The following is a 15,430-nucleotide window of genomic DNA, read 5'->3' as shown; positions in this document are numbered from 1 at the left end:
TAACCACCAAGACATTTTGACAGTTTTGATGAGATAAACACAAGAAAGGTGTCTCTAGTTATGGTCAAAGTTTTCCTCGTAACTAGATGATACACCGATCGTTGCGGTAGCAACTTTCAACAATGTTTTCCTACCAGATTTGGTTGTATAGAAGATATAAATTTATTTATCTTAATAAGAGAACTAACACTAATTTGTTTATCTTAATAATGGCAAAGATTAAATTATTTCCTTCATGGTACAGATACGGTGTTGAAGTCCCAGCGAAAGGGGCGGGAGCAGAGCAGTCGCCTGGAGGGGCTGGGCTCACGCCAGCAGCGGCATCATCGTCATCATTGCATGTGGCCACATGGTCAGCTGCTTCCGGAGATGAAGAAGAAGACAGTGGCGAACAACTCATGGTGGCAACGGCAGCGGCTGATCATTCTGCTTTGAGAGGAGCATTTTTCGAGCCTCGTAGGCCAGAGGACAACGTTAGGCTTAACCTATCTCAATGGATAAAGAATGTTGAGCAACGAAACACTAATACGGTGAAACCAATACCATCCATCGGCATTGTGGCACCGGATGAGCAAGAAACCAGTGCTATTGCAGCTGAAGCAACGGTTTTATGGGGAAAACATCACGTCTTGGTTGACATCCCAGCAGTGCACTTCTTCCATAATTCGCTAAGAGCCCGGGACATTGTCTACTACATCCTACGGGAGCTGCAGTCTGCCGAACTCCAACCGCAACAACAGAAAGGTCAAGTCGTGGGAGAGAAGAAACTGGATACTGAAGAAATAAAAAGTGCCATTAGATCAGAAAAACAGAAGCTGTTTACTGAAATCACCAAAAATATCAAAGGAATGAGGATTTTGGAGAAGATTTCAAAAATCAAGAAAACTATTGAACAAATGAAAGAAGGCCAGCTGCAGCTCAACCAAATGAATGAAGACCAGCAGGGCATGCTGGACTCTGTTAAAGATGAACCCTTAGGGGTACTCCTCCGAGCTTTGTGGCAGCTCAAGCCCAAGCAAAATGATGGTGCGCCTGCTACCAAACAAAGCCATGAAAAGAAGGAAGCCACATGTTCAGAAAAGAAGGAAGCCACACGTTCACAGAGAAAGAAGGCAACATATTCACATGATGATATCATTAATGAAACAGCCAAGAAGCTTAAAGAACATATGGAAGAAGATGCAGATGAAAAACCTAAGCCTAAAGAGCACATGCAAGAAGTTGAAAAATTGAAGCCTAAAGAGCAAATGGAAGAAGATGAAAAACTGAAGCCTAAAGAGCACATGGAAGATCAAGCATCCCTGAAGCCGATTCGTCTTGAGGAAGGGCATTATGCACACATCCTATGGGAGGTGTTCCCTCCAGTGATCCGGGAGCAAGACTCCAAGCAAGCCACCGCAACTGGCACTAGTATTATGACTGAGGAGCCATTCAAAGAAATAATCCGCAAAATTATGCAGGAGGTGCAGGAAGACAACTCCATCGGCAAACTAGATATATCTGATGGCAAACCAAGCCAGGATTGTATCCCCGATTTTCTTATTGAAGAATCCATACAAAAGATTGAAGAAATCCATTGGAAGATAGAACAAGAGCTCCTGCTTATCAAAGGGATCATGGATAGATTCAGTAACTTTTTGGAGAGATACCATCAGATCCTGGTTATACTCAAACTAGATAATGACTGGGTATCCGGATGGGAGGAGACAAAAAATGCTTTCAGCATGCTTGGTTGCATAGCCGGTGCACTGATGTTGACCTTCGAAGAAAACAGAAATGAAGCCAAAGAATATTGTTGCCCGCCTCAGGAGCCTATAGACTATTCTCTTATTTGCCTCTACCGTGATACTGCACTCGAGCTTACAAAGCAACACATGCAACAAGATAGCACCCAAATTCTTCTTGGCATCTTGGACAAGTGTAAGCAAAATGAATTCTGCATGAAGATCTTCATCCATGCTTTGAACGCCAACCCCAAAAGGAGCAAGGAAGAGCTAAGCAAGTTGGACAACACCCTGCAGCAGGTTCCATACAACTCATTGGACAACCTTGCTAACAAGATGTTCAAGTTCTCTTATAGTGATTTGCCTAATGAATACAAGTCCTGCTTGCTGTACCTAGCTATTTTCCCTCGGCGACAACATATCAGGCGGTCAACCTTGATAGGACGGTGGGTTGTAGAAGGGCTCATTACCAAGGAAGACTGGGCCAGTTCTGTCCGTCATGCCAATCGATGTTTTGATGTGCTCGTCAATCGCTGGCTTATTTATCCTGTTGATATTGGTGCTACAGGAAAGATAAAGAGTTTTGTGATTGGTGATCTAATTCATGCATTCATTACCAAGATTGCCAGGAAACGGCGCATTGTGGAAACACGCCTCTCACATCACTTGGCTCACTACTTCTCCATTTTCAACGATCTCCGACTGCGCGGCTCTGATAGAATCGACAGATTTTTTGAAAAGCTCTACGAAGAATCTTCTCGAGTATCCCTGATCAAGGTGCTAGATCTCGAAGGTTGTCAATGCTTTGGTGGGAAGAACCAGCGTTATCTCAAGGACATCTTTAGCACAATGTTACTGCTAAAGTATCTGAGTCTGAGGGGAACAAATGTGACCCAGCTTCCCAGTGAAATCAACAACCTCCGTGAGCTGGAAGTATTGGATATCCGAGAGACCAATGTGCCTGCAGATGCAACAGTAAATGTCCTACTCCTGAAGTTGAAGCGTTTGCTGGCCGGTCATGTTGTTCTGAACTCAGGGGCAAGCAGTACTGAACTATCTAGTGTTGAGGTCCCTGACAAGATTGAAAAAATGTTAAACATGGAGGTATTGTCCAATGTCAAGGCACGAAATAGACAAGATTTGAAAGATATTGGAAAGTTGTGGCAGCTGAGGAAGCTTGGTGTGGTTATTGAACATAAGGACTCACACATCAGGAATGTGCTTCGAGCTATCAGTGACCTGCATGACTGCCTCCGGTCTCTGTCAATCACTCTTCCCGTAACAGAACATGACCATTCCAACAATGAAGAATTTACACCTAATGATCTCAAATACATGGTACACCCTCCCAAGCTTCTTGAGAGCCTAAGCATTACTGGAACTACACAAAGGGGGCAACTTCTTCGACAGCTGACCAATGGTAGTGAGGAACTCAAACTTGCCAAAGTAACTCTAACTAGAACCAAGCTGAAGCAATCTGATCTCGAGGTCCTCGCCAAGCTTCCCAACATAGTCTGTCTTAGGCTCCGTGACAAGGCATGCATGGATAGCAAGCTCACCTTCAGCAAGGAAGAATTCAAAAATCTCAAGTGCTTTCTTGTTGAGGATCCCAACATAACTGAGATCAACTTTAAAGGTGGAGCTCTTAAACTTGAGAAGATCATTCTGTCCTCCACTCATGGCCTGCAGTCTCTTCCTGGAGTCAAAGGCCTACCGGAACTAAAGGAAGTCGAGTTGAAGAATGGCAATAAGCTTTCATTATTTGAAAAGGCCAAAAACATATCCAAGGTGACATTTCTTTGTACCACTCTCATTGAAGATGAGGTACAAATTATCGCCAAGACGACAAGCATCCGCTGCCTAGTACTCAAGGAGAATTTGTATGCCGAAAACAATCTTACTTTCAAGAAAGACAACTTACCATTGCTCAATCTTCTTATCATCGACTTTTCTGTCACCACCAAGATCAGTTTCGATGATGGGTCTGCTCCCAAGCTCGAGAAAATTGTGTGCTCCTTCACTGCGAAGCTCGAGAAAATTGACCGCTCCTTCACCAAGGAAACGGTGGGTACTCTCAACATCTCCGGCATTGACAAACTTCCAAAACTTAAGGAGCTCGAGTTCAATGGTGATTTTGTCCCCGGTGAGTTGGAGGAAGCAGTGAAGAAACACAAGAACAATCCCAAGCTTATACACAACAAACTAGAAAAACAATACCAAGAAGCGGGAAACATAGCAGAAAAGAAAGATGCTCGAAGATTCCCATTATTCTGGAAGAAATAGGATTGAGGAACGCTTCCTGTCATCCATTCATCATTTACTCCCATCCCATGGTGTGGTTTGTGTGTGCTCTTTGGTTTGCCATTGTGTGTTTCCTCTGTCCACTGCGCATGCGTGGGCATGTATATTGTACTCCCTCGGTGAAGAAATATAAGAGTGTTTAGATCACTACTTTACTGATCTAAACACCCTTATATTCCTTTACAGAGGGAGTACATCTATGTATCTGGATTGAAAGTGTATGTCCCTGCTACTTATTCTACGTGTGTGTGTTTTGTAACTAAAGATTGAGCCTACGTAATGGTGTGTACATGTGTGGCTTGTAAGGCTGTAACTAAGATTGGGCATATGTAAAGGTGTGAGGTGTGTACATGTGTGCCCTGTAACTAAGAATAAGCATATGTAATGGTGTGTTGTTTGTGCTCAAGGATTTGAGGTCTCTATTGCTTGAGGGAATGCCAACATCGGAAGGGTCGAGAATTAATCCCCTTGTCTCCTGGTTGCCGAGGGGCACATCTAGGAGACGAACGATCTGGCGGGTCTCCTATATGTGATCCCACAGCAATCTCCTCTGACATATTCTGAGCTCTCAGTTTTTGAGTCCCCGCGGCTTGTGCGAGCAGATCTGGGCATCTCTTCTGGATAGGGACCAAATTAACTCCACAGTTCCTATAAAATCGATAAATTCTTCCAAAAGCTCGAAAAAGAATCTTCTCAAGTATCCCTTATCAATGTGCTAGATCTAGAAGGTTGTCAATGCTTTGGTGGGAAGAACCGTCGCTACCTCAAGACCATCTGCAGCAAGATGTTAAAGCTCAAGTATTTGAGCCTAAGGGCAACAAATGCTACCTGGCTGCCGAGGCAAATAAATAATCTCTGTGAGCTGGAAGTATTGGATATCCAAAAAACCAATGTGCCTGCATCTTCAACAGTAAATGGTTTACTCTTGAAGCTTAAACGTTTGTTGGCTAGTGCCTTGTTCTAAGTTCAGTGCAACTATCTAGTGTCAAGGTTCCTCACGAGATCGGAAAAATGTTTAACATGGAGGTACTGTCCATTGTCAAGGTACAAATATTCAAGATTTGAATGTTATTAGAAAGTTGTGGCAGTTGAGAATGCTTGGTTTGCTCATTGAACACAAGGACGAATTCATTAGGGATTTGCTTCGAGCTATCAGTGGCCTGCACGAGTGCCTCCGGTCTCTGTCACTCACTTTTCTCATGACTACGTGAAAACCTTCCGATGAAGACTTTACAGAACAAGATCTCAAACACTGGGTACACTCTCCCAAGCTTCTTGATAGCCTAAGTATTACAGGAACCACACAAAGGGGGCAACTTCTTCAGCATCTGATCTGACCAAATAAAGTTACAAACTAGCCAAGGTAACTCTAACTAGAACCAAGCTGAAGCAGGCTGATCTCAAGATCCTTGCTAAGCTGCCCAAGATAGTCTGTTTTAGGCTCGTGATGAGGCATACTAGGATAGCAAGCTCACCTTCAGCAAGGAGGAATTTCAAAATCTCAAGTGCTTTCTTGTTGAAGGATCCAGCATGACTGACATCAGCTTTGAAGGTGGAGCTTCTAAGCTCGAGAAGATTGTTCTGTGCTCCACAGATGGCCTACAGTCTCTTTCTGGAGTCGAAGACCTGCAGAAACTCAAGGAAGTTGAGTTGAGGAACACCAATACACTTACACAGTTTAAGAAGGCAAAATAGATATCAAAGGTGACTCTGTATCGTACTATTCTGAGTCAAGATGAGGTAGAAATTCTTGCCAAGATACCTAACATGCGAAGCCTAGTACTCCAGGAAATAACTTATGTACAGAGCCAGCTTATCTTCTACAAAGACGACTTGCCAAGGCTAAACCTTCTTATCGTCGACTATTCTGTCATCAGCAGTATCGGGTTCACTAGCCAATCTGCTACTAAGCTCGAGAAAATCATCTGGTCCTACACGAAGGGTACACTCTCCGGCATTGAAAATATCCCAAAACTGAAGGAGCTCGAGTTCAATGGTGATTTTGTCCCTGATGAGGTGAAAGAGGCGTTGAAAAAAATAAGAACAAACCCAAGCTTATACACAACAAACCAGAAAAACAGTACCAAGAAGCGGGAAACATAGCAGAAAAGAAAGATGCTCCAAGTTTCCCATCATTCTGGAAGAAAGAGGATTGACGCCGGTCGCCATTCATCATCGACTTCCATCCCGTATGGTTTGTGTGTGCCGTTTGCTTTGCCATTGCATGTTACTGTCCGCCACGCATGTGTGGGCATATATATATTGTACATCTATGTATGTCTATTGAGTGAGTGTATGTCCCTACTTCCTACTACTTATTCCACATCTGTCTCCTGTAAATAAGATTGAGCATGTAATGGTGTGTACATCAGTACATGTGTGCCCTGTAACTAAGATTCTGCATATGTAATGGTGTGTACATGTGTGCCCTGTAAATAAAATTGAGCAATTGTAATGGTGTGCCCTGTAACTAAGATTGAGCAATTGTAATGGTGTGTCGTTTGTGCCCATGGATTCGGAGGTGTCTACTGCCTGAGTGAGTGATAAGATCAGGAGGTGTGAGAATTAATCCTCTCGTCTTCAGGTTGCCAAGTGGTTCATCCAAGAGTGCTGTCTGTTTTTGAGTTCCCGGCAGACTGTACTAGGAGATCTAGGCAGGCATCTCCATTTGAAAGTGCCCATCAATCAGATCCCCATCGCTGCGTTCCCTGCAGCGCGTCTCGAATCGACCTACTTAAGATCGGCCTGCTTTCCCTGAACATCTCGATCCCATACGGATCGGATCCGCTGGGCTGACCTGACACCAACATATCCCCCTACCCTACCCCAAGCACCAGAATTCATACCTTTGACAACCAAAATCCAGCAAATCTGATCCCGCTTCCGGTCAAGAGCCGCCGGTGCAGGAGCGCTGCCGACCGCGTCGCCCTGAATTTTCTCGCGGTCTACTCACCAGTAACCTGTGTTATTTCCAACTGTGCACGTCCATGCGGGAGTCACCAGTCAGGACTCAGGACTAGGTGGTGTTTTCAGTTTTGGGTGTGCACTCTGTACCACTGATTCCTCCCTGTCCAAAACAGCAAAAGCAACCTTCGGAAGTTGAAAAACACTCGTGCAGCAAAACAGAGCTCTCTCACTGGTGGGAGGCCTCTGTTTTCGGATGTTCCTTCGAGTTTTGTTATGGTTTGTGTCCTACTCAGAAAGACTAGACAACGACGGCTCACTGAAGATGGAATAAGGTTCTCCCCGCCTAGCCCCCGTCCCAGCGGTGTGTCTAGCATCGCAGTGGGCGTGTGAAAGTGTGTCTCCGGTGGATCTGTACTTGGTGTATTTGCTCGGATCTGGTCGTACTTCATGTACGTTCGTGTGTCTTCTTTTTGGATCCTTCTGATCTACGCTACTTTTAACCATCGGTGGTTGCTATTTTGTTGCGCTGGACCTGTGAGACCATAGTACGACGACTTCCCGACTGCCTACTACAATAAATTTTGCCCAGTTCGGGCGAGGGAGGGGCGATGACGACGGTGCGCCTTCGGCTCACTTTAGTGCTTGTAGTTATCGCTAGGTGGTCTACGAATGTAGATGCAATTTTTATTATTTCGGGTGTCCGTTGTACTATCATGATTGAACATTAATAGATGGGACCGCCCATACCTCAGGTGCCCGAAAAAATATATTTCATAAGTCCATTAAATCTTCATCGAGTGGCTGAAAATAGATCAGGTCACTGTGTATCTTCAACCTCCATATTCTTCTTCCTCGTGTGTAGCCGTCGGCCAACTCCCTAATTGTCTGCCTCATTCCCCCCGCCCTTCCCTCGGCCTCCCTCCACTGCCGTGGTGGTCACCGCCCTGGCGATACCTGTAAGCCCCACACCGGTGAACAACCCCGGCGATCCCCCTGCATGCCCACACCCCTAAGATAGATAGTGAGGCTCCAACTTCCCCGCGAACATGCACCCCCACATCCCTAAGATATATAATGAGGTTGCCTCTTCTCCGGCGAGGTCTGGTCTCCACATCTAGCACGCTCGGGAAGAATAAAAAAGTGACGGACACCAAGAAAAAATTCAAGCACCTGAGGTTTAGCAAACCAAAATGATTTTCATTTAAATGAGGCTAGCTGATGATAGTTCGTTTGCACGCCAATGTGTTTTGCTTTTACTTTTCCTTGCGCAGAAAAGAGGAACATTTCATTTGTGCGACCTACTACCTGCTTTGTTGCCACTTTTTTATTAAGCCAAACAGAGAGTATTTCTTTGACAAGCTAAAGAATTGTCATGCCATTATGGTGTAGTTATAACCATTGGTGAATGTTTGCCCACATGTTAATCTTGGGACAACCCATTGGCCATAAAAGAATGTAATCAAGTTTGTCGATGGAGGCACATCAGATGGTGCAGAGAAGGCATGGTTGCCGGGCAAAGGAGTTGAAAATACCTATTGCAAGGTAGCCTCTGATAGGATTTTTCACTTAGTACTATTTTCCCAGTGTCTTCTCATAATTACAAGTTGAAGAATGGTATGGCTTAAATTTTGGTTCAGACAGTTTTGATTGGATCCAAAGTTCACCATACGCTCTTGTCAGTTACAAGAACTACATGGCGGAGGATAGACCAAACTGAGTGAAAAGAAATTAAGAGGTAGAAGCAGTAGCAGCGGAGCCGACCCTAGCAAGTACAGATAAGAATAAACTAAAATCTAGAAAGAAAAATGGACGAATGGGAGAAGAACAATTATGAAGTACAGATAAGAACAAACTAAAATCTAAAAGAGTAGTACAACGTCGTTCCTCTCTTTGTATGCGTTCAGGCCTTGATCATACCTGACAGTTACTCTATTACTGTTCTCTTACTAAAGAGTGGTACATCACACCCGTGTCAGCCCCGCCACCATGTTGCCGGCCGGCCAGCGAGCATCTCTGGCCCATTCCTGCCGGCAGCCCGCTTGATTCTCGCCGGTGCTCACCATGTCAGCCCCATCCCCCGAGCACGCCATCGTCGACGGAACTCAGTACCTAGGTTGGCCGCCTCCCGCCAGCTCACAAGGTTCCCGTCGTGTAGTTGGCCATAAAGAAATCGAATCAACTGTGCACATTGGAAGGAAGTTGCTACTGGCAAATCAGATGGATGGCCCAGAGAAGGCATGGTTCCCTGGCAAAGAGAAATTAGATCTTCTTGTGCTAGGTACCCGTTGATCCTTGTGTATATAGGAGTATTTATCTAGCAAAAAAAATATCCCAAAGTCTTCCAGTCTCACAACATATTTTCTTTTCCCGAAAGGAGGTCGATGCCCCGGCCTCTCCATCATTGTGATGCAGACAACATATGTATCATGATACTCACACTTTTGTACGATCGGGTTGATAGAGGCAAAATTTGTAGTGACAATTACAACATCAAAACTTGGGTTAGAAGCAATGATGTTTATAATACCTGGCCAGCCGTAGTTGTCTAGTATCACTTCATGGGGCAATGACCTTAATAAATGATACTCCCTCCGATACATAATAAGTGTCGCAGTTTTGAACTAAGGTTGGACAACTTTTGTTTAAAATTGCAACACTTATTTGGGATCAGAGTGAGTAATAGTACTTCTGCTACACATGAATTTCATCTACTCTATTGTACATCCCCAACGACTTTCTACATGACAACGACGTGCAATTTACAGTTTCACTCAACAATCTTGGAAATCTATTATATACTCAAACAACGTGACAAATTAATCATAAAAAGAGAAACATGCTGAAGAAATTTTTAAAAAGCAAATATGTAACAATTGATTCAATAAGTCAATAATCCAGCTGACATTCAAAAAAGCATAGATTGGGAGTTTAAACATTCTCGTCTAGAATACATATATTTGCACACTAATCTTTACCTAATACTCCCTCCGTTTCTAAATACTTGTCTTTTTAGGCATTTCAAATGAATATCACATACGGATGTATGTAGACATATTAGAGTGTAGATTCACTCATTTTACTCCGTATGTAGTCAATTATTGAAATGCCTAGAAAGACAAGTATTTAGGAACGGAGGGAGTATTAACGGATGGATGCTTTCATAGTTCTCCATAAGTCATCCTTTTATATCCGTTGATTTTGTGATAACTATAAAGATCAACCGCTGAGATTTAAAATTAGATTTACACACGTGTATGTAAGAGAAAAAACGATGCGGGACACAGCGAGCCCACGATTTCACCTTCCCGTATGCACTTGCTTCTGATCGATCTCATCTCCTCGCGATTAAAAAAAACTCATCCCCTCCTAAAAAAAGAAAAACTTCTCCCCAGAAGCGCCGCCGCACGCATCTCCCATCGATGCGCCGCCGTCCCCCGTTTCCATGCTCTGCCGTGCCCCCACCGCTCCCACTCGACGTTTGTGCTTCCAGATCGAAGCCCATGACGGCGGCGCTCCCAGATCGGCGACGCGACACCCCTGGCTCGTCCTCATCAAGGAAGCGCGGCTTCCAGCGAACGACGACGAAGGGTGGCCCTCGGATACGCGCTCCCGCAGCTGACGGCGGCCATGACGAGGTTGCTCCAGAGGGGCGACCCTCGTGACGAGAGAGGGTCCTCTGCATACATGGGGCGCTCACCCCTGGTTTCAGGTACCGCGCACACCTCGCCTCTCCCACTCCTAATCCAGCTGATGATGTTTGGTGCGGAGATGTACATGCGGGCATTCAACACCACGGACGGACGGAGGCTGGGCAGAACCCAGCCATGTACGTCCAGAGGCGGTTGCCGGACAGGCTGGAGCGAGGCGGAGCACACAGGAGGTGGCCGGGTCGCACTCGACATGCGGCGGATTCGGCCCATGCGGCCAGCGCGCCATACGGGTCCACCAACGCCGCCCGGAAGACCACCAGCCGTCCAACCCCAACACCTCCTTGTTCACCGGCATCGGCATGTCGCCCGTGACCAGCGCGGGCGCCCCAACGAGGAACAGCGGGAGGAGGAGGAGCACACGCGTAGGAGCCGCCATTTTCTGATGGATGGAGGCAATGGTGGATTGTATGGAACGGAGGTGGCGGTCGATGGGCAGATCTGGTTGGCTAGCTAGATGGTGTGTGGTGCAGTGGTCGAGCTGGGCGTTTTGGTTTCAGCATGGTGGAGGCAGGTGCGCGAGGGCTGAGCAGCAACAGCTCACCGGCGGCATACCAGCCGAGATGAAGCTCTGAATTAAGTATGTGCTGGTTAATTTTGGCTTCAATTGTTGTCCCTTCGATCTGGAATAGACGGCAGATGCGGGGCTCCTGCATGTAACCTTAAATTCCTCCTCCTCCTGCTGTTCCTCCTCGTTGATGTTCGTTGTTGTCACACACAGCAAGTCACCGGATCCCTGTCCTGCATGAACCTGGCTATCAGGAATTTAAGATGTGCATGTCTATCAAATTTTATTTCGTTGTTGTGTCGTGTGCAACTGTGTAACTGTGCATACGTATGTTTAGACAGTATAAATTGTGAGAGCGAATAAAATAGCTAGAACTCCACTATAGCTAGCTCGATGTCTCCAAAGTAATAAACAACCAGAAGAACTAGCTGTGTGTGACAACAATGAACTAAGTAGTGTGATAAGCACACTTCGAAAGTTACTTCAAACTAGCTGTAGCACAGAGATTACAAAACGGAAATCCCAAGATAGTTTTTGACGTCCTTTGATATGCCTATGAATAGTGAGTGCTGATTGGATTCACAGATCAATTGATGAGACACACGAATTGATGAGGAAAAACTGGGTCAAAAGTCAATGCTTTCTAACTTTGACCAAACAAATTTAAAAAGGTACGAAGATAAAACACATAGAGTAAAATGCATTGATGGCCACTGTATTTGTGTCAAAAATTCACTTTGATCACTGGATTCAAGAATACGGTAACTATATACGTGTTTTGATGATTATATGATCACTGGTTCATCATATAGCTCCGTATTTTATCTAAGTTTACCGGTCAGACTTCAAACGTGGCAAATAACTGTTGGTTCCACGGTTTCACTCCTTCCACCACACACGTCTCCTCCCACCGGTTTTACTATTGGTTTTATTTGATTTTCTTCCAAAACTTTTCCACGGTTTCCTCTGAACGAAGTGTTTTCCTCTTTTCTCTCATTCCGGCCCTTGATAAATCAAAATCACAGAGATTCGTTAGCCTCCACATAAAGGAATCAAGTCATACGGGTAAAAAAAGATCATCACTTTTCAGTTCCAAAAACAATCAACAGAACTAAATCAAACATTTTCTATCCTTTCCCATAGTGGTATGTCTTTTGGGGCCGTCTAAATTTCATATTACCCGGAGTTCTCTGATGTCTCCGAATATACTGATCTCACGAGGTAATAAGTTTTACAGCGTTAGCATACTTAGAATGAGAATCAAATGTTAAAGCATGCAGTGTTCAGGAACTAAGTCCAAAATCATGTTATCGGTTTTTTTAAATTCTAGGCTGCGAGCATTTCTTCTGGGAATTGTTTGGGAAATATTCGAGTATTCTTGATTTTCGTCTTTCTTACGCCTTTTGTCATCACGCTAATATATATTTTGTCGTAATGATTGTACATTCAACTATGGTATCAAGTAATTCTTTACCGATTCGTCGATTAAACTGCTAAATGTTTCCCATAGCAACGCACGGGCATTTTCCTAGTTCTAAATGAAATTCCCATCAAGCTAGAAAATCTCAACAAACTGAAACATCTTCGTCAATGTTCCCCTCTTACAACCATATCCTCTCTTATAGCCACATCTCCATGTTCCGGCTGCTGAGTACTGACGGTTTCAAGGGTGAACGAAAAGTACACATAACGTCAGAACAAATATTACGAATTTCTTAGAGGCACAATTTATTATCCAGGAAGCAATGGCATTTCGAAAATGATTGTCTGTGACAATTCCATTGCATGTTCATGTGTTTTGATTCAATTTTCACTCAAAACATGCTAATTTTTTTGACAATTCAATTGCTTTGATTATGTGTTTTCAATAATTTTCGTCGCATGGAAGAAAAGGATGGTTCATCTGTGGGACCTGCCTACTTGTAGTTTCTTTTCTCTAGCCAAAGACAATATTCTTTCAAACTGGCTAAATCATCGTCATGTCAATAGGTTATTGTTAAAATACATCATATACTTTTTAAATGACACAAAAGAGTAGCCATATTCATTGATTAGGAAAGAAGGTTTAGACACAACCGAACAAGCGGGGAAAACAAATGGGTGGTTACCGCCAGAAGCCTCGAGATGGCTTCTTCATTTGTTTTGTCAATGCGGAATCCAACACGGATGGCGGTATTGCAGAAATGCCCATGGTAGATTCTTTTTTCTTTTCTCGAATATGCACGAGTGTGCATATTATATATTAAAGAAGAAAGGCAAAAGAGTGCCTCCACCAAGATTACGCAAGTTTCTTACACTTACTCCTCACTACTCGTCTACCTATGCAAACTATGGAAGAAAGGGTCAACATTCCCTTTAAACTTCCCAGCTACCGACCAGGACAAACCTTCGGTACGCACTCTACCTAGAAGCACCTCCCTCGACGGTGATGCTCCATCAAACACAATAGCGTTTCCATGCTTCCACAGTTCCCAGAGCGTAAGGATAAAGAAGGTATGAAGATCCTTGCGCGGTAGGTTATTTGTCCCTTGCTTATCCCGAAGCCAAGTGTGCAGGGAGTCTTGTGCCGTCGGTGTCCACTCCGGCTTTCCCAACACCGCACACACCACCGCCCATGCTGATCTAGCAAACACACAAGTAAGAAGCACGTGGTTAATCATTTCCTCCTCCTGGTCGCACAGGGGGCAAGCATCCTGATGCGGTAGCCCTCTCCTCACAAGTCTATCCGAGGTCCAGCACCGGTCTCGCAGAGCCATCCAGGTGAAGAACTTGCAAGTGGAAGGCGCCCTGGAAGTCCAAGTCATCTCAGCCATTGGCTCCACCGTACGGCCCCAAAACTTTGCCGCGTATGCCGACCTCACCGAATACTTTCCATTGTTCTCCCAAGCCCAGGATAACTTATTCGGCACGTCCACGTCCGGCACCCACGTGCTTACTCTAAGCCATAGTGAGAGGAACTCCGTCAGTGCCTCCTCTCCCATCTCCGGTCCAACGTCCAGCGCCCAAGATCCATCCTCGACTGCCGGGGCAACAAGCCTCGTTGATTTTGCGCGTGGCGGTACCATGGCATAAATAGTTGGCGCAAGGTCTTGCACCCTCATGCCATCAATCCAACGGTCCTCCCAAAAGAGCGTGGTAAGTCCGCAATGCACCTCGCTCATGGGCGCTGCCTGGAACAAAAGTCTCGGTTCCGGTGGAGCCCTAATCTTGAACTCGCTCCACGGTCTGCTCGTGTCCACCCTTTGCAACCAAAGCCATCTAGTCTGCATGGCCACATTGAGCCATCTGAGATTAGGCAGCCCCAATCCACCAACCCATTTTGGCGTACAAACCGAATCCCAAGCGACAGCACAGTTTCCACCGTTTGCAGTGGCCCTCCTACACCAAAGGAAACCTCTGCACACCTTGTTCATTGCTGCAATAGTCTTCAATGGGAGGTCCAGCGCCATCATTGCATGTATGGGCATGGCGCATAGCATGCATAGACTGTACCAAAGTAAGCCGTCCACTCTTCGGCATAAGGGCTGCCTTCCACTTAGGTAGGCAGTTTGCCATCTGATCAACCAAGTACTGCAACTGCGCCGGTGTTTGCTTTCTCAAAGTCAGAGGTAATCCCAGGTATTTGATTGGAAACGTCCCTCGTGGACAACCCAACTCCTGACTCGCCATGTTGATTTCCTGATCATTACATCTTATTGGGAGGGCAGCTGATTTCCTCATGTTAATCCGCAAACCTGACGCCTCCCCAAACATGGTGAATATGCGCTTGCTAACCTCAAGCTCCACCGGTGTAGGTTTGATGAACACCACCACGTCATCCGCAAAGATGGAGAGACGCTGCCTCAAACCTCTCCGGGCCAAGGGTTCCAGAATACCCCTCCTTGTGGCCCGGTCAAACAGCCTCTATAGTGGCTCCATCGTAAGAACAAAGAGCATCGGCGAAATTGGGTCACCTTGCCTCAACCCCTTGCAATTCTATATGGTGTTCCCGGGGTCTCCATTCACCATAATCTTCGTGGAGGAAGTTGCAAGTATGCCACAGATCCACGATCTCCACCTTGGGCCGAAACCAAGTTGTTGCATCACCTCAACCAAGAAGGGCCATTGTACAGAGTCGAATGCCTTCGAGATATCGAGCTTTAGTAGAACCGTAGGCATTCTTAGAGCATTAAGCCTTCGAGCCGTGCTTTGGACCAACATGAAGTTGTCATGCAGAGATCTACACTTGACGAAAGCACTTTGGTGATTTCCCACGAGTTTCGGAAGCTGCGTCACCAACCTAC

General features: G+C 45.4%; 1 protein-coding gene across 1 annotated transcript; it reads left to right on the top strand.

The window, feature by feature from the left end:
* The first annotated feature begins 272 nt into the window (after window positions 1–272).
* LOC109732520 (uncharacterized) lies at window positions 273–4,399 on the top strand. Its single transcript, XM_045231110.2, has one exon. The coding sequence runs from the start codon at window positions 399–401 to the stop codon at window positions 4,005–4,007; it is 3,609 nt and encodes a 1,202-aa protein (XP_045087045.2). The 5' UTR covers window positions 273–398; the 3' UTR covers window positions 4,008–4,399.
* Window positions 4,400–15,430: the final 11,031 nt, after the last annotated feature.

This window comes from Aegilops tauschii, chromosome 7 (assembly GCF_002575655.3).
Source record: "Aegilops tauschii subsp. strangulata cultivar AL8/78 chromosome 7, Aet v6.0, whole genome shotgun sequence".
Taxonomy (NCBI): Eukaryota; Viridiplantae; Streptophyta; class Magnoliopsida; order Poales; family Poaceae; genus Aegilops; species Aegilops tauschii.
Note: the sequence above shows the minus strand (reverse complement) of the source record. Positions and strands in the feature narration are given on the sequence as shown.